General features: G+C 37.4%; 1 protein-coding gene across 9 annotated transcripts in view; it reads right to left on the reverse strand.

The window, feature by feature from the left end:
- Positions 1-20,601, reverse strand: part of MIPOL1 (mirror-image polydactyly 1) — a 203,100-nt gene that overhangs the window by 177,028 nt on the left and 5,471 nt on the right. For 2 of the 9 annotated variants that reach the window (XM_051806539.1, XM_051806545.1), the window contains exon 2: positions 9,032-9,168. The exons of 3 other annotated variants lie outside the window; for them this stretch is intronic. Coding sequence is in view for 1 of the 6 variants with exons in the window: in XM_051806545.1 (XP_051662505.1) it covers positions 9,032-9,056 (25 nt within the window). In the remaining 5 variants the exon portion in view is untranslated. Of the gene's footprint in view, positions 1-1,565; positions 1,862-9,031; positions 9,169-12,729; positions 12,804-13,792; positions 15,910-20,601 lie in introns of those variants that run through there. 4 more of the 9 variants (XM_051806541.1, XM_051806536.1, XM_051806535.1 and 1 more) reach the window with 3 other exon arrangements.

A 20,601-nucleotide genomic window follows, 5' to 3' on the forward strand; every position in this document is an offset into this window, starting at 1 on the left:
TTTGTTACACTCCAACAACAACATTTCCGAGTGTTTTCAGCACCTCTGCATTGATTGTGTGCTTTACAACACATTTAACATATATGCCTTATGTGTAGTTGCCTATTTAGGTATGATTAGTGGGATAGTGTTTTTAGAAACTTAAGCCAGACGCTTCACTGAAATTTATTGCAATATCAAAGAAAGCTGAAGGCCAATACAATTCAAAATAACAAGCTACACATTCAGAAGTGGTCTTGGACTCCCAAAGAAGAATGAGATATTCTGAGGTAGGCCAAAACTCAATGAGAATCAGAGACAAGTCAGTGAAATTAAGTCTGCTGAGAACGTCCAGAATTTAAATGGAAGCTAAAAATTGAAGAAGGTAAACCTGCAAAGGTTCAGCACCATAGAGTTTCTGCACTGCTTCCTGATCTTATACCAACAAAGGAAGGTACAATATTAAAGGGAAGACACCACAGACTCCAAATCAGTGCCAGACAGTGGGAAGGTAAACTACAAACAAACAAACAAAGAAACAAAAACAAACAAAGGAAAAACCCCCAAACCAAAACAAAACCCAAAAAAAGGCATTAGCTGAAGTTTAAGAAGTTTGGATCATCAGTCACATTACAGACATTTCCAACAGTGGATTGTTTTCCCTGCCAAATTTTAAGAAAACAATGTAAAACATAACCACATACCAGGTTCCCAACTAAACTGCTGCAATATTTTTGTTCATGTCAGGGAAAACAACATATTTATACTTTAGTTCAGAAAAAATCCAAAACCTTCTCTCAGCTCAAAAAAAAGTATAAAAATTTAAAAGTAATCTTCTCCCAATAGGAAGAAACACCTTCTATGGAAAAAAAAAGTCTAAAATGTTAAAGGTCTTCCAAAGCGAGGTGCAGGACAATTTTAAGCACAAGCAGAAATGTCAGACCAGCCATAATGAAAGCTCTGTCATTTCAGTTCTTGTTCAGCCAATTAAATAGTCAAGCCTTTTTTTCCCCCAAATATTCATTTGAATACATAGGTCATTCTCATTTCTTGGTATTGTAATTATTTATAATGATATGTAACACATAGAATAAAGAAGATGGACAAATACATTTTTTTTAAAAAATACATTTATCTTCTGGGTTCTTAAGAAAGTTCATTTTAAGCCCTGAGTAAGCCCATTATTCAACCAAAAACATGAAAATAATTTACAATGAAGAAGCCTTAAAAAATTCATCTGAGAATATAAGCGACAAAGAGGTTCATATAAGCTGAGGGTTACACAGCTGAAAAAAATGTTCTGAGCCTTAAAATCAAACTCCTATAAAAATTCAAGACCTAGGATAATCTAGCCAATTTCAGCATGATTATTCTCTTTGGGGTTTTTTTGTAAAAGGAAACAGATGGATGTTCTATTCTTTCTTGCAACGTCATCATAAATTCCAATATCTTTCATTAATTATTCCTTGATTCATCAAGATACATTTATGTTCTCATTGCCAAAACACTTGAGCTGAGACAGCAGCTGAATACTGCCCCACAGCAGTTATTCCTGTGTGGAGCAAAGGAGTGCTAAATCCACTTACTAGATGAAAGAGGAAAAATCTTTCCTTGGCACTTCTGAAACTCAGGTTTATTTTGATGACTGTTTGCTCTTGCACATAATTTTGCTGAATATTTTGAGACTTGTTTGTCAGATGTTCTGGTCATTACATATTGCACTGCCTGGCATCACTAAAAAACAAAAAAATCAAGACTTTATAGCTATAAAAGTATATATAAAATACAAGATTAGAAAAGGGGAAATCTGGCCAACAATTCAAACACTCAGAATAACTCTGAAGGCATTCTTGGACATTGTGAAGTTGCAAGACTTGCAGACTCCACAGTTTTATCTCCCCTTTAAAGTTGAAGGAGCACCTGACAAAGTTAGGTATGTGCACTAGGATAGCTTCTGTGCCTAATCATAGCACTAAGAAAACTCCTAAATAACTTCATATTTCACAGTCAAACTGGGAGGAAAGCAGGGATAAAGTCTTCTGAAGTATTTCTTAAAACACATTATGAATGAAAGCAACTTCTTTTATTGTCGTGTTTCATGACTCCTTACTGTCAAAGGCAAATTTTAACATGTTCAGACTTTATTAAAAAAAAAAGGCATAATTTTTTGATAAAAGTTATGCCCTTTTGACACTGCTTTTAAAGTGGTCTTCAAGACTTTAAAGCCCTGATATGTAATCAATTATTTCTGTACACATTTCTTCTTATATAAAGGAAGTATTAAACTGTGCTCAGCTCTTCAGCTGGACTGCGCATCTGCTGAGCAGTCTGGTTTAGGAAAGGAGGTATTGAGGAAAGGTTGCAGTTTTTGCCATCCTTACGTTGTTTCTGCCTAAAAAGAGTTAAGTGAGTTTAATTTACTCATCACACTGAACTTGACTGAGGCGTAAGATTATTTTTGGTTTTTTTATCCAAGATATTCACTGTAAATAAGCTAAACATATGGGAAAAGTAGTTTAGTACTTAAAAGGTTTCCTGCAGTGCTTTCAGGACGAGTTGAAAAAACACACGTACTCTCAGACATCCATTAATAGACACCTCCCTAAAAACCTGTTTCACAAGACATTTGAGAAGTCCACAGACCCTACGACTAGCAAATTCATGCTCTGATCACATTTTTCTTTAATCAGATGAGATAAAGTTTTGCTTCAAAACATTTTGGGTAACATCTGATAAATTTTATGAACTTCTTTATAACTGGGGTTTAACATTAATCTGAATGAATTTCCACAGTAACTGAAACAAAATTTTTCCTTTATTTACAGTATAACTCATATATTACTAAAGAGTGACACTTTTACACAGAATTATATTATACAGGATTACAGATTTAAAAAACCAGGTCTATCACTGGTTTCTATTACATGTAGGATTTTTAAGAGCTACAGATGTACAGATAATTCTTAATTTCCCTGACGTCTCTAATGAACTGAACGGCTGTATTAATGGAAACAAAGTGTCATCTGTAGCACTAAATGGGTTCTCAATAAAGTATCTGGTTTGATTTTTTTTGTTGTTGTTGCTGTTATTAACTTCTAAGGTAAATTTGGAAGTGTATTATTACACCAAGCAAAAAACAAGCTACTGGGCAGATACAACTGGAGGGGAACCTCAGTATGATAGCAGTATATGCTATTTTTAGTAAGTTTCCTCTCATAAGTGCAAGATAGTGAATGTTTGCCAAAAGAATTGTACATCCAGGAGGGTTTTTGAAATATGAAAGATACTTTTAAACTATGAAGAGAATTATAATTTTTGCCTAATATTTAGTAACCTTCAGATACTGTAATTCCACTTCAGATCCTGGAAAAACATTCTGGAGACAAATATTAGTCTACCACTGGATAGTGAAGAGGAGGAACAAAATTACATTTCAAGGGGAAACTGTTTTAATTAGAGTTACCTTGTACACCTGCACAGCAGTCACCTTCAGTACAGTGTGTGAAAAATCATTACACCCCACAACTGTGTTTATTCTTGCTACCATCAAATTTTGAGTCCATAAAACAAGATGCTGAAGTTTGCTCCCAGGCATATTTTTATCACTCTACATTTATGCTGCTGTAGTGCAGAAAACTAACATAAACACCCTTAACAGGTTGATTATATGTCCCACGATAACAATCTCTGGATAAACCTGTTGCCCCTAACCCATAACCTTTATGACAAAGGAACCCTTCAAGGATGCTTCATTCTTTTATAATGTCAGGCTGCGAAGAACAAACATGGGGACTGGGTCCATTAGTGCCCTTTCACAATTGTATTGCATCAGGAAAGGCCTCATTATGATCCTGGAAGAAATCCCATTGTATCAAAAAATGGAAGGTGAGTCTATTCTCAGAGGCAGCTGCATTTCTGTATCTGTGCTTCTGCAGTCTAATAAATTTTCAGCATTTGGAAAGCAAGCCTGATCACACAAGCAGACCCCAGTGATCTGATCACCAACCCAGCAATGAAAGCTGCTGAGCTACTAGCTCTGCAGAAGCTTACCAAGCAGTATACTAGACCATCATATTTGTAAAAAACCCTGTACCTTGAATCCTATCTGACAAACCAAAGATCAGATTCTGACCCTGAAGCAGCAGCCCTTCCTTTGCCGATGCAGAAGTTACAAGCTTATAAGCAAATTGCAACTTCTGAAGAAAACAAAGGACCATTTGTAATCCCAGTGGTTACCCAGAAGAGCTGCTCGGTGACACCAGTTCCTCACGCCAGGGCTGTTGAACCACTACTCATTGTCACAACTCTATGATATGAACTAACTCAGGCAACAGTGGAATCTTCCACCTCAGTGACATTAGTACTTTGACAGGAGTCCAGGAAACCTGGACTCCCTAATAACAGATGCAGAATTCCATGTTTCCAAATAAGGGCAGCAATCAACACATGTTTTGGAAGCCAACACCTGTGAAAAACTATACCTGTCAGGTCTAGTAATAATTTTTTGTGAAGCAGATGTCATGTCAATAAGTCTATTTCTTATTGTCCTAGAACTCAAATGCTCCAATACACTACTTACATGATTCTGTGATTATGAAAAAACCTGTCACTGAACGTTACAGATTATTCATTAAATGTTTGTGGTAAGATGAGTGGCAGCCATTTCAGTTTGCTACCTACAGATTTCAAACTCTGGCTTGAAATTTGATTAGAGGTTGTTTCTTAGAGGTTGTTACTTAGAGGTTTTTCCTTCTTTAGTTCAAACTGACACAGATGCTCAGCTAAGGTACCCAAGACAGAGTCACCTCCTTCAGTTCTCTCTGAGAATCTAGAATGCATTTTATTGTCCTGTCAAATCTGAAAAATACTTAAATCTCCTTCTTTTAAAGACATACCAGAGATCTGATTCTGGATAGAATTAGCCTTCCTGATACAAGATACTCCTAATAGAAAGCATCTTATTACAGAAATGTAGTCTTAAATCATGGGTGTGGTGGTTTCACTCTAGGCCTTCCTGGAGACCAACTTGTAACCAGGAAGGAACTAGAAAAGTGATCACGGAAGTATTCCATGCTATTCCTTTACGTAACTTGAGGTATAAATAAGGCCAGCGGGAGGCATCTCGCCCTCTTCCTCTCCGGCGAGGTTCGAGAACGGCGGGTCCCTGTTTTGGTCTGGTTTATCTGGAGCTGAGGCCTACAGTGACTACCGTTATCTGCCACGCGTGAGGGGAGAGCCTTGGGCCGTGTCTAGCCATCCTGCCTGTTCGAAGGGAAGTGGTGAGATTTTTGCTAGTTTGCCTTCGGTCGGCTGGTTGGCTTGTTCGGTCCTTGCCCCTTTTTGTCCTTCTCCCTTCCCCTTTCCCCCCCCCCCCCCCCCCCTTCTGTGTGTGGTATTCTCCTTTTGTGTATCTGTCTCATATGTAATATATATATATATATACATATATATTTGCTATAGCTTTGGCTGCTTGGTTTTTTTTCTTTTCCCTCTCTGGGAGGCAGGTCCTTGTTGTGGAGTTTCGGGGACTTGGCAGGAAGCCAGCTCGAAACTTGCACAATGGGCTTCACCATCTACATAGCACTTGGATCCCATCAACTACATCTCCAGCACAGGCAAGGCTGTTTGAACAGGACCAATCTAATTTTGTAATGTTACTGCAACAACAATTCCATTATCACTCATATACCTCAAGTTTTGCATTAATCTCTTCTTAGCAAAGACATGGTAATCTGGCTACAGGTAATATACGTGAGGATGCTGAGAGTGAACACCTATTCACTCCTTTGAAAACCAAAAATACCCAAAGCTCTAATATGATAATGCAAGTAAAGAATGTATAGCAGGAAAGATGATGTTTATAAGTTTCATTTTATTCACCTGGTATTTTCTGCAGTAGTAATGTGTTCTGCAAATGAAGGGGTTTCCTTTTACTGACTTGGGACCATACTGTGATTTGTATTGAGAATTCCAGGCCTTTATCTGATCTTATAAATAAATGTAAAATACATAAAACAATTATCCTAGTGTAAAATTGAATTTTATCTCTCTGTAACCAGCTTTTGTCTATGATACATATTTCTATGTTTGAATACAATGCAAAATTAATAATAGCTATAATTTATTTTCTGACTTTTCATTATCTTGACATTTTAACAATCTTTTTTTTTACATATTCAGGCTTTAATTTTATCTAGGGCTTCTACCCCAAAGTTCCATTTTAGACATGTACAATGTGTCTTTCAGAATATCCATTCACAGAATAACCTGCTAAAAGAACATACTGGCTATTTAACAGGCCAAGAAACAGTATCAAGAAATAACAGCATTTTATAACAAAGAAAAACATCAGAATATGAGAGAAAATGTAGCATTGCATGTAAATTACAGAAAAACATGTTAAAAGAAATCACAAGTTACAGTATAGAACTAGAAGTAGGAAGTAGAGTTCTGAAGTTGGTGGTTCTGGAAAATTATTAACAGACAGCTTAGATTTAATTTTTTAATAGCTGAAAGAGATAACCAAGGAAACCCTTTCCTATTAAAGGGCAGTCACAACTTTATATTGAATGCCATGGCATTAGCAATTTAATATAGAGATTAATCTAATCTGGACATGAGCCTTTCAGTACTTTAACAAGTAATTTTTTAGCCTTAAACATAATTTATACAAATGCACCAATCTAACAGTTTACTTTCTTTTCTTAGTGCAATTAATTAACTTCAGCTAGCCATCTTCAACATTTTACTACCTCAGACACACATAAGTTGACTTCAAAGAAAGTATGTCTCTAAGTAGACTTTGTATGCAAGTGCTGCAGTTTACACAGAAGACTTTATTTAAAACAAAAGGCTCAGAATTAGAGAAGGTCAAGCAGGAGAAAAAAAGAAAGACACAGAAATACATAAAAAAGCATGAGAAAATATCCCAGAGATTTTGATGAATAAATACGAAGACTGGCACAGCTCTATGGGCTGACAGACAAACTGTCACTTTCCATAAAGAGCAAGAAGTCCCCAGCCACTCTGCACAAAGCAGACTGGCTGTTGCACGTGCAGGGGCAGTGGGATTCCTTCACAGCTGCAGCAAATGAAGCTGCTCGCTGGGTCTTTGTAATCAGAGGAGGAATGTGATAACCACGGTGGTCTAGACTGCTACAAGGAAAAACAACAAGTCCCAGAATGAGTGGCCCTTGGTCTGAAGTGGCTGCTGTCAGGATGAGGCACGTTTAGGCAGTAGTCCCTAGAATACCTTATGATAAACACACATGGAGAAAATAACACGAAAGAACAGTGTAGTTAACTGAATAAAAGGTTAAAGAAAATAAACAATATTTTTGCAGCTTAGCATTTATTTGTGAACTGTTGGTGCAACTCTATGCTTGACAGAAAAGCTATAAGGCTTTGGTAGCTTGACAAGACAATCTACAAGCTTGAATGAAATGTTCAGCTTAAGGAATTAGAATAAATCTGATGACTGATGTGCTACTGAACGTGACAAACTGTCATCTGTTTTAAACAGGATCTCTGTAGGATGTACTTAAAGCAATGTTTTCCCATTACCTTAAATATACTAAGACTTTTCCCAATGAATTTTGACTAATCTATTAAGACAAAAGATCTTCTCAAACTCTTGCCATTTCAACAAAATAATGAAATAGCCATTCAGCTTACTTGCATAATTAATTCATGCTGACACTGTACTTCCATGTTTAATTTACATCCAGTCACAAAAGCATGCAACAAAAATGATTATTCTAGCTTCCCAAATTAACTATAAAATTATAAGATATGTGCAACAAGTGATTAAAGCAGCTTATCTAAACTATAGTCATATACAGATCTTCACATATAGAAATATCAAATTATTTATCTGTTATCAAAGCAGATTTTATACAAAAATAGGTCCAGGTATTCTTCAATAGCTTTTTAAAATCAAGAAAAAAAGATTAAAACCCCTACAGTGAAATGGTACTGTGACACATAGTTAGAGATATATTAAAAAACAAACTTTAGTTTTAATTTGGCCAAATCCTTAAAAATTGTAACCCGTTACTTTAATTATGTACATAGACACAGTGTATGTATAAAATATAAACAGTGTAAAATAAGATAAAAATTCCTGGAAGGCAATTTATGCTATTTTAAAAACCATACAAGCATCAAAAGCTTGGGCAAGATCTAGGCTGAAACAGGAATATCCTTCCTCTATGTAAATAGTCTCTGTAGGAATTACTGAGGTGTTTTAGCATGTCCTTATCCTGCAGATAATGACTCCAATCTGTCCTACAAACAAAAAAATATGGAAAAAAGGATTTTGTGACATCCACCTGGAATCTGTACCTTAGATGCAGGGAATGGGTATAATTGCTCATTAGAGATAAAGCACAGTAACATCAGTTTGAGCCACACTGTATTTGCAAAGCTGAACAAGGAAGCCAGCACAGCTCCCCATCTTGTACAATCCACTTCCAAAGGGGAATAAGAATCAAACGATCACCAAAGTCATTCAACTTTCAGAAAAGGTTAAGTGTCACAGATGCACATCATTTAAGATGCTTTAGCTATCCAGTGAATTTTCCTCATAGTTGGTTGATTGATGTTTGACTATAACTTCATACCACATATTTCTAAGAACAGAACAGTCTGTATCGTTTACCTCATAAGTGTCAGTATTAGACTAATTTATGTTGCTAGTTTTCTTCACTGCTGTACAAGAGTACCACAGCTACTGGTAATTAGCCCAGGAGAAAAACTGTTTCTAGACATGGGCCAGATTACAAGTATATACCACATGTATTTTACTGGCAGAATAGAGTTAGTATTTTGGAAAATGCTTTGCATTATAACTAGTGAGCTTATGTTTCCAAATAAATGTTAAACTCAGAGTATTACAGCTTTGCCCAGTCCTGCTACTAAGATTCAAATTTAAGCCATAAAAAAAGTTCAAGGACCTCAGTCAAAATAGTTTTGCTTATAAGACTGAAGCTATGTCTCCCATCTCCCCACATTTGCACTCAGAAACCACTCAGACCTCAGAAGACCAACAGACCTTTTTCAATCAGTTGTTGTTTCATAGCTGTTCAATACAGAAGATGACAAGCTTCTGCACAACCTCTGCTGTTTTCTGCGTTTTGGAGTTCTTTATATGGCTTGGTTACCATAATCTTCTTCCTCATGTAATGTAACCTGTAAATAAAAATCACTGTACCAGGGATAAAATCTCATGCTACAGGCAACTATCAATAGGTCTTTGAGGTACTCTATACTGTCAGGAGAAAAATGTATGACTTATGCTTATATCAGAATTACAAATTAATCTCTTTCAGTTACCACCTGTGATCTTTTGGATCAAGAAAGAACCAGAGCCTTGAAACTCTGATACCTCCCAAAGCTTTTCACAACTGCTAGCTCTATATTTCTATCATCTTCCCTGGGTCAAAACATCAGTCCTCACAACAACCTCTGCTATTCAACATGTGCTGCACTTCCCTGGTAAATGCTTCAGGCACTACATAAAATCTCTCAAAGGACTCAGGTGCTGATACATAAGGAATGCTGAACACACAGAGGTGGTCCCCACTTTCTTCAGAGCAACTGCCAAATCAACTGATGCATCAAGCACAGAAAAACAGTGGTTATCAGTCATCTTTTCATAATGTTCTCCACGCACTGGCAGGTGCAAGACTTGGTGTTTCTGTGTTTTGTTTTTTAAAAACATTTAAAGGCCAAGTTTAATGAAGGCTTGTCTTATTTCCCTCACCTTCCAATGACCAGTATACCCACCCTGTTGATTTTACCACTCATTTCATGTTTTATACAAGACTATTAAGCTCCTCTTTTGCTTCTAAGGGCAAACATCCACTGGAATGTCATTTTCTGAACATTTTGTCTTTTCACCTCTACCCTGTATTTCACTGAAAGTTTTACTGTCAAACTTCTCCTGAAAAGCCCCCTTCTCTCCAAAGAAAACATCCTTTTAACAAGAACATGAGCTAAAACTCTGTAACCATGCCCTTTGTGGAGGGGGGGATGTTTCATAAATGCTCAAGTCAGACATTTATATTCTTCTACAGCTTACTTTTTGTTGCTAATATCACTGTCTCTGCTAGTAGCTATATCAAAATTCAAAAAACACGAAAACATGACCACTCTAACAATGGCTCAAAACAAAAGGGCATGATCATTCTCAAACAAACCAATGATGGCTTAAGATACATTGTTAATGCCAAATCTACATGCTGCAACTTCATTCGTATGTAAGAAGTCACTGTAATAACCAATTGTTGCATATAAGTTAAATTTTTTCTAAATGATTAAAAAAAGTTTAAAAATTGATACTTAGTGAAGTAGATTATATTTATCTAAATTTACAAATTTCTCCCTCAAAAAATTAAGCTGTATATCTATTATGTGTCTATCATCAATGCTGCTACAAATTTACAAAATGCTTTTCATAGAGTACTTTTACTCTTGAGAAGTTATGTTACTACTTGTACTTACTCTGGTTTGAATGGAGTTAACTTCCTTCATAACTGCCCACATCATACTGTGTTTTGGGATTACAGCTAAACCAGTGCTGATAGCATACCAGTGTTCTGACTATTGCTTACACTGCTTCCACAGCATCAAGGCTTTCACTTCCCACCAACTCTGTCACTCCAGAGAGTAGACTGAGGCTGGGCAAGAAGTTGTGAGCGGACAGAGCTGACCTGAACTGGCCAAAAGGATATTTCGTACCATGTAATGTCAAGCTTAGCAACACAAACTGGGGTAAAGCAAGAAGGGGGTGTGTGGTTTGTCTTCCAAAGCAGCTGTTGCTCAGAGACTGGCTGGACATCGGTACGATGAGGGTGGGAGGCAGCGTGTGACTTTGCATCATTTTTTTTGTTGTTGTTTTTGGCTTGTTTGGTTGGTTTGTTCTTCCTTATTTTTCCTTTTCTTATTAAACTGTCTTTGTCTTAGACCATGAGTTTTCTTCTCTCCTGCCTGCTGAGGGGAGCATTGAGTAACCAGTTGTGTGGGTGCTTAGCTGCTGGCTGGGGTCAACCCACCACGTGTGACTGTTCATTTTCTCCCTCCAAAGCACAAGGATATTCACAGTTGTGGTTTGCGTCTGTTTTTCAAAAAGGCATTGAAACAGTAACAAACTGGAATACTGTCTAGAGATTCCTCTCCAAAGTGCAACAAATAAGTGGGTTTGAATGACTGGAGTAGTGCCGTATTAATTTGCTACCACAAACCATACAATGGCTTAGGTTGGAAGGGACCTTGAAGATCATCTAGGTCCTACCACCCTGTCATGGGCAGGACACCTTCCACTAGACCAGGTTGCTCAAAGCCCTATCCAACTGTGTGCCATGTTAAAGAAAATTCTTGATTTCATTTTTGCAAACCATAAGCAAAAGTGACTATTAACCATTAAAACAAATAAAGCAAACCAAATTATACAAATGCAGCAGAATTCTAACTCAATAATTTATTTTTGACAAATGCTTTCACAATCTCACTTTTTAGTCCATTCCCTAACATCTGAATGCCAGTTTCACACACGTAATGAACAGCAGGTAGAAACACATTTTCAAAGATTATTTCATATTACAACTTAGCTCAGTATTCATATAGTCACCAGACAAATCTGCAGGCTTTGAGAATGACTTAATTTTTCTTTTGAGATATAAGGTACTGTACAGGAGTGTTACTGCACAGAAATATTAGTCAGAGCAAGAACACCATGGACCCACACCCTTTCCATTGTTTTGAAATGCAAACATTAAAACACTTGGAATTTCAAATAAAAAATGCAGGGTATGTGTTATAAAATGGTGTATCTGTTACAATCACAGAATACTACTAATCTGGCAGATATTTTAAGCACATACTTATTGGCATGAACACAACAAAAAAACCCACAACAAGAACAAAACCTTACTACCTGTTATCTCAAGCATTATCCTCCTGTCTCCCTTTAAAATTAAGAACCGTATCTCACATTTGCAAATAAAATCAGCACCTTGCTATTTAATAACTGCATTAGAGTAACTTGTCTACATACAAAACTGCATCAGGTAAACTGATTTCTAAAGGAAGTTACAAACAACCTGGATATTTTTCACAGTTTTACAAGGGGCCCCCACAAATGTCAACAAACCAAGTCCACTGTAACATTTAGTTGAACCAAATAGTACATTTCTGGGCTTCAGTTGTGGACACACACCATGCAAAAGAGGGAATATGCAAGATTAGCTACTGCTGATTTTGAATTTCTGAACTGCACCATTTGACAATTTTCTATACTCAAAAATACACTTTAAAAAAGATCAGCTGTTAGCATTAGTAAGAAGCAAAAATACAAAACTAAATTCAAAACTTAATCTGCTTTGTAAGTTTCTTTAGAGCTTCTCACAGGCTCTGTTTTCAGTAGTCGCAACCAAGATTTGCCTAAGGACATGCAGTTGACTCAGAACTTAACTGAAAAAGGAAAACGTGTGACACACTAGAGGCCTCTCATACTTGCAGAATTCTGGAACAGATCAGGATATTTCACCTATCACCTGTCCCCCATGAACACTGCAAAACTGTCCCTAAGCATCTGAGCACACAGTAACTGCCTTACTTGCACAGTTAATACTAGACATTTAATTTTAAAACCATGTTCATTTATTACATATAAATAAAACATCACAGATACATGCTCAAGAAGCCCCTCCTGCCTGGTGCTCAGGTCAGAAAGGCTACAGGTATGCTCACCAGCTTGTTCAAGGCTGGCTGCTGGGACAGGGCTCCATCTACTGGTGTGTGATCCTGCATGCCTATGGGAAGAACTGGTGGGAAGAAAACCAAATCAAAATCTCAACGGCTATTTCACATCTCTGTTTCCTAATGATATTCAGAAGACATAATAACAAGGTATTCAGAAAACACTACTAGTTAGAAAAAAACAGGCAACCAAATACAGGCACTCACACATGTTAGTGTGTTGTACGCATATGAACTCACACATACTATGCCCGTTGTATGCATATGAAATCTTTTAATATCCATTAATATTTACAAAATGTATCTCAAAAACTATTCTAAAGAAGCACCATTTTTCTACAAGATGAAGAATATGACTACACTTTCCAAATCCAGATGTAAAGCTTTATTGTTTCTTCTTAAAGCAAGCAAATAAGCAAACAGATAACTCTCCAAACCCACTGAAAATTCTGTAATATTTGCACAATTTAAGGCACTAGAGGCGGTTTTCTTTTTCCTTAAGATAAGGGAACTCATTAAACATACAGAAGCAAAAAAGTTTCAGTAGGAGACTGCTATCAGTATTCATCAAGGGTATTTCTGCACAATAGCAGCTACAGCTACAGCATGTCTAACTTTAAAAATTGACTCCTGCTGTCACATGCAGCATTTCTCAAATTGAGTCATTTAAACCTTGCCTTACTAACCCCACTGTGCCTTCAACTCATACCTGGGAGTGAAAAAGAGCAGTATCTTTTCCTCCCCAGGACCCTCTGTGCCCCTCAGCCAAGACTACTGTGCTCTGGGTGCAGAAGAGCAGCCAGAACAGAAATCAGCAGCAGTTCAAGAGCTACCCGAGCTCACTTTGAACAAGCTGACCGTGGTGAGAAATTAGATGGTGCTTGCCCAAGCTGCCATCACATCTAGGGAGCAAGGGCCAACAAACCAGCTGACCAGTCCTCCCAGTTCTATTCTCCAAGGCATGTCTAGCAAGATCAGCAGCTAAACTTAAAACCCTGTGCAACAAAAGAGACAGTGCAAGAAATGGGCAGTGAGTTCCACAACTCCACCCCACCTCTTTTCTTTAAATATTCTGCCTCACACTCAACACAATGTTGAAGGCATCTAAGCGGGGCTCAGTGCAAAGAGAATCTTGGAAATACCCACATCGGTCACACAGTATCTAAAACACAGGAAAAGATGAGACTAGTCAGGAACACCTGGAAACAAGAGATGGTCACAGCAAGAAGGCAGGAATGGAGCGTGGAGCAATAAAACGGTGGCTCTATGTAATATCCTATAAGGTGAGGATAACCGGTGAGCCAGGACATCAGAGAATTCACATAGTTCCTCTTGGGGCTCGGTTTTCCCAATTTAGCTTGTTGCCAATAAATTACAGTTGAAGAGACTAATGGAAAAAAATCTCCTACAACGAACTTGCACAGCACCACAGGATGAGAACGGAATACTGCCTTTTTTCCTTTTTTATTTTAACTTTAAGGAAAAGCAAATTTTAAACCTTGAAGGTGGCTTTTCACTTGCTAAATTCAAATTTCAATCAAACTTCATTTTAAAATACAACTGAGCAGAACTATGGGGTTGCTGATGTCTCTTTAAGGAAAATGACATCAGTGCAGGTTACACTTGAGAAGGATATAGGTGTGGAACTACATCCTTTTTCATCATACGGTCAGGTGCAAAGTGAAAAGTTTAACTTCAAGATTCCTGTGGTCTAATGAAAATAAATACCATTACAAACAGATCCAAGAACACAGACATATTAAATACTGTTTGTTTGTCTTCAGATATAGATCATGGGAACAAAGATATTTAATTACTTCAAGACTAATTTTGATTTCATTTTAAGCTGTTTACACTGTCAGCAACCTCCTGGTATTCTGACAACTAGCAGAGGCAAAAAAAAAAATAAAATGAAAAAAGTGGAAAAAAGTCAATTAGCATCTACGAGAACAGTTTGAAATTGGTGTCTAAGCATTTGACTGGCGTATTTTGATCACGCTGAGCAACTAAATGTCTACAATACAAGAAGAATCACTCATCTAGTAATATTTGTAATAAAGAAAATTCAATTAAAAATCAGAACACATTTCCATAGCTCTACAAAAACAGCTATAAAACTTTCAACAAATCTTAAATTTGTAGAGGACGTTTCACAGTGTCAATTTCCTCATTACAAGGAAGTTACCATGGAGCAAACTGGTCAAGTGTTTATGTCAAACTCCGGACAAGGAAAACCACATCCTAACACTCTGCTATAATAGCAAATGGAAAAACTGCCTGTATCTGTGCACAAACCAAAGGTACACTATAGAAAGCATGATGAAAAATACTGCTTTGTCTCTCATGCTCATATCTAAAAATTTACACAACCAACTTAACACATTTAACCTAACGCTAAAAATGCCTGTAGAATCTTAAATTTTATTTACTTGAATGTGAACCACAAGAACAACACATTGAGAAATAGCATCTTAAGGCAAGTCTAACTGTGGATCAAAGAAATTTTAAATTAAGAACAGTACTAAATTGTGCCTTTCTAAAAGTAAAACTAATAACTTTATTAAACTATTTTACTGATATTAATGATTTTATTATATCAACACTACTAATGATATTATAGGATGGGTATAATTTAGGCAACTACAACAAGCATAAATCATAATATCCAAACAGGACACTGCATTAGATACATATCTTCACATTTTGCCATCTAATCTCTCTCAAACAGCAATAGCTTTTTTAAAGAAATACATAACTATCTATCATACCATTACTAAGAGAAATAAATGCTTAAAAAAAAGAATACATATTTGCGTGTAACTTCTTTCAACAGCATTGAAGAGGTCACTGGAATGTCTTAGATTTTTTAATTATGGTCAGTCAATGTTCTCGGATCTTGGTAACTAGGCTTATCATTCTGGTAGTCAATGATGCTCCTAAAATTAATGGAATTTTTTCTACAATACATAGAAAAAACCCAACAAAAACACAGCACAAACCATTTTTTTATTTCCCATCAGATGTAACAGGCAAGCACTGAGAATGGTTCCACTTTCTTACCTGTTGATACATCAGAATTAACAAGGAGAGAGAGTCAAATACATACGTTATGAAATAGTGCAATGAAAGAAAGCCAAATCAGAGCTGATTACTCCCAAAGGAAACAAGTGAAGAATATCTTAAAAAGAATGTTCATAATATGAAGACCTATACATATTTAACTTTGTTCATGAAAAACTGAAACAAGACAAAATAGTATTTTAAATTGTGTAACCATTCTGCAAAAAAGAAATATTTTAATACTTTTCATTTCCATGCACCTCAGCAGCCATGCCTTAGAAAGCTCTACTCCCTTTTCACCAAGCTAAACTAAGCTTAGTATCATTCACTTGTTAAAATGGCAACTCAGAACACTTTCAAGTTCTACTCCCACCAAGGGTAAATCATACACACGCCCAACCATGAAGCAATTCTTCAGCACTAAATACTCCCTTTACAAGTCAACAGTACTATTTATAAGCTAAAATACAAGTCAACTTGTAAATTGACTTAAATAAATTACCACCATTAAAGATCTGGTCTATTTGCTTCAAGTACAGCAATTTTTGATCCCATGTTAAACTGTCTCATAGTGGAGCACCATACAGCATTTTCAGAACAGTTTTGATTCAGACACAACCCTGCTATCATTTCATGAATCCTGACGGAAACTGCCACCCCCTCCCTACAAAGACTTATTCAATAACCAAGCATTTTAATCCTTCTTTGTCCTAATACTACAGTACTGAACCAGATTAGATTTTTCTAATTTATTTCACACTTAACATTTAGTGCATAACTAATCAGAATATTACTATTTAAATGAACGTATAACTTAAAGATCAAATTCTGTCTTCAACAGATTTACATAAAAGGACATAAAGCATAACATTTCTCTACCAGCATGTTATGTGGATCTCCTTAACTCAATTTGTTATGGACTTCATGGTGCCAAAATTAATGTCCTCCAGGAGCTGAACTCATTATGTCTTCCAAACTCAAAGTGTAATCCCATGCTTCTGTGACCGATGGAAGTTTTGCCATTCACTTAAAGATAAGGTGGATCTGTTCCTTGGTTTGCTACTCTAGCAAGAGATACTGAACAAAATGATACCACTGATGCTGTCTTTACTTCTTTCTATTACATAACTGATACTGTGAACCAGTCCCATGTATTTTAGTCTCTGCTAAAACCAACATGTTGATTACAATGTTAACTACACATGAAGTCAACAACAGAACTATATGCTTTTTTCAATGTGAATTTCCAGAATACATTTCAACAACAATGAGAGCAACCACTCTGTGGTCACTCATGGATCCTACTCAGCCCCTCATCCCCTTCCCTACACCAGAACCCCCAAGAGCGTTCCTGCAAGTCATCTGGTGCACATGCTCACCCAACTCACAACACACATACAAATAGCTGCCCACTAGGCACCTGACCCAATAAACTCCTACATGCCTGCTAGAGAAAAGCACAGGTCAACAAAACAAACACAAAAAAGAAAAAAAGGAAGAAAATGAGCTGTGGCCAAAATAAAGTTGACCATAGGCCACTGGTGTCACAACTCTAACTTTAAAAAAAAAAAAAAAAAAAGCTTTCAAAATAATTAACTGAATCACTGAGTTTTAATTCCTCTGAAAAGCATGAAATAAATATAACAATGCCTTTGACAAGGTGCATCCAAGTGCAATGGTACACAGAAAATAAAATAAGCTGTTTTCATATAAACAGTAAAATAGAGAGTAAACCCATAAACAACACATACTGCATCATGATAGCTAACCACTGGCATTCAATTTAAATGTTCATGTCTGTTACTTGCACCTGGGACAGATTAGCCGTGCCTGTTTCACACTTCATGAAAAAGGTTCAAGAAATTTATTTTACAGAAGTGTACCCTACACATGTGATCATTTTGAAAAATGCGATTTCATTGATACTATGAATACCAAAGATCAATCTGAGCAATATCTCATGTGGTGGGCTGACCCCAGATAGAATTCAGGTGCCCACCAAAGCTGCTCTATCACTTCCCTCCTCAGCTCATGGAATGAGATAAGAACAGGGAGAGATCACTCACACACTACCAGCAGGGGCAAAACAGACTTGACTTGGGATAATTAATTTATTGCCAATTGAATGAGAGAAGGGTAATAAGAAATAAATCCAAATTTTAAAACAACTTCCCCTCAAATCCTGCTTCTTCCTGGGCTTAACTTTACTCCCAGTTTTCTCTACCTCCTCTCCCCAACCCCCCGCCATAGAGCAGGGGGAGGGGAACACGGTTTACAGTCAGTTCATCACACATTGTCTCTGCTGCTTCTTCCTCCACAGGAGGAGGATCCTCACACTCTTCCCCTGCTCCCAGCATGGGGTCCTCCATGAACTTCAGCACGATTCTTTCCCACAGGCTACCGTTCTTCACAAACTGCTCCAGCATAAGTCCCTTTCATGTGATTCAGTCCTTCAGGAACAGACTGCTCCAGTGTGGGTCCCCCACGAGCTCACAAGTTGTGACAGCAAACCTGCTCCAGTGCAGGTTCCTCTCCACAGGTCCACAGGACCTGCCAGGAGCCTGGTACAGCACAAGCTTCCCATAGGGTCACAGCCTCCTTTGGGCACATCCACGTGCTCCAGTGTGGGGTCCTACATGCACTACATGTGGGTATCTGTTCCACTGTGGATGTCCATGGGCTGCGGGGGCACATCCTGCCTCACCATAGTCTTCACTATGGGCTGCAGGGCACTCTGCTCCGACGGCTGGAGCCCCTCCTTCTTCACTGACCTTGGTGTCTGCAGAGTTGTTTCTCTCACACATTCTAACTTCTCTCTCCAGTTGCAAGTGCTAATTCCCCCCTCCCCCTCCTTAACTCTGTCATCCCAGAGGTGCTATAGCCATCACTGATGGGCTCAGCCTTGGCCAGGAATGGATCCATCTTGGAGCCGGCTGGCATTGGATCTGTCAGACAGGAGGGAAGCTTCTAGCAGTTTCTCACAGAAGGCCCCCGTAGCTCCCCTGATAATAAACCTTGCCATACAAACCCAATACACATCTAAACTATTTTTAAAATTCTAATACATAGTACTCTTTAATATACCAAAGGCCACTACTCTGCACAAATTGTCAGTTTGCATTTTAACCTGTCCTTAAAAGACAAAAGCTCACATCAAGAATCAGTATGGAAAACAGAAGCCTGCTGTTATGGTTTCCGTATCATGGCTCCTGAAGCTAGCAGGGAGCATGTCAACTATCCTATCACTTAAAAAAAGGGGGGCTGAAAGTAGCAGACATTCATCTAAACTGAGCATTCATACTCTTTCTTTCCATAGCTGTATCTGTTCTGCAAATAAAGGTTCAATGCTGTTTCTCTTACCTCTTTCAAAACCATACTCCTTTGAAAGGAAAAGGCTAAAGGCAGCAGTCATACTTTCAGGAACATCTGTCAGTTGCAACAATAACTTATACTTAAATTTGTCAATAGACGGCAGCCCAGAAGGGTTGTTTGTTTGTTTTAAAAATAAGCTTCAAAACATCTATTGCTGATGTAAGATAACAGATGTAAAAGTGAAAAGAAGCTTCTGCATAGATTTGGGAGATTCACACTAAAGTGAGTATCAAGTTAGATCAGCAATTCATAATTTACAAACACTCCACTATCAGCATGCTGCCATTAATATGTAACATCTACTCTACCGTATGTCAGGCAAACTAAAAAGGAGGTAACAAAAATATCCATTAGGGTATCTCCCAAGTTCACATGACTAATTTTACACAAAACTGTAATCTATAGGCAGGACATCCTCCCTCTTCACCCTCAGCTCATGTGTACCTTCTTGCTTTAAATTCTAGTGAATAATTTATTGATTCTTTCCACAGAGAACTACCAAACCCATATTTTCTCTCCTCCTATAACCCATTCCAGCAAGCTCAGAAAACTTCCTTAACTTTTTTATTAACCTACACACCCTCAAAAACTGAAAGCCCCACAAACTGCAAAAAGCTCTATGTGAGCCACAAGGCACTAGCACTGTACTCCTATTTCTGCCAGTAATACAATGTGTTGGGTTTGTCTTGCTGCAAGAGAAATACTAAACCTGACAACTGTTTTGTTTCTTACCGGTCAAGAATAGAGTTTAACACCATAATAATACACTTCTAATTTAGCATCATCTAAATGACTTCTAACAAGCAGGGAGATAGATTAACAGTATGCGAAGAAAAGTAACGTTGCCTTCTCCAAAACAGGCAAACTAATAATAAAAACAGAAATTAAGTGAATCCAGAAACAAACCAAAACAAACAAAGAAACAAAAAGGAAAGAAGTCTCATTAGCTATCATGTCAAAATTGGGGAAAATATTTTTAAAATTTAATTTGTTACTCACTACTATTGGACAGAATAGTCCCCATAACAAACTGTAATGCGAAGCATCCTGTAAAGAACTTGCAGTATTACTGTAAGAAAATCTGTAATGACTACAAAAACTAGTAGCAGCAGCTATGTTTTCAAATCCTGTACATAACTTTACCTCCCAGTCCCTCTCTTCACTTTTTGTACTGCATCCAGAACTGCAGTAACTTCTCCTTAGCTGGACAGGCAAAATAAGTCTATCACATTCAAGAGCCTGAAATCAGTGCTAATTCCTGCACCAGTGACAAAGCAAAGGAGCTCGTAGCTGTCACACTGATGGTACCTCTCTGGTGTATACACCTCTGTCTCACACATGGCATTTTGCACACTAAACAGGAAAATAAAACAAAAATAGAACTACCACATAACACAGCATGTTTAACCAGTATGACATAGTTTTAACTCT

This window comes from Manacus candei, unplaced genomic scaffold, assembly GCF_025592945.1.
Source record: "Manacus candei isolate 608988 ecotype Guabito, Panama unplaced genomic scaffold, ASM2559294v1 h1tg000067l, whole genome shotgun sequence".
Classification (NCBI taxonomy): domain Eukaryota; kingdom Metazoa; phylum Chordata; class Aves; order Passeriformes; family Pipridae; genus Manacus; species Manacus candei.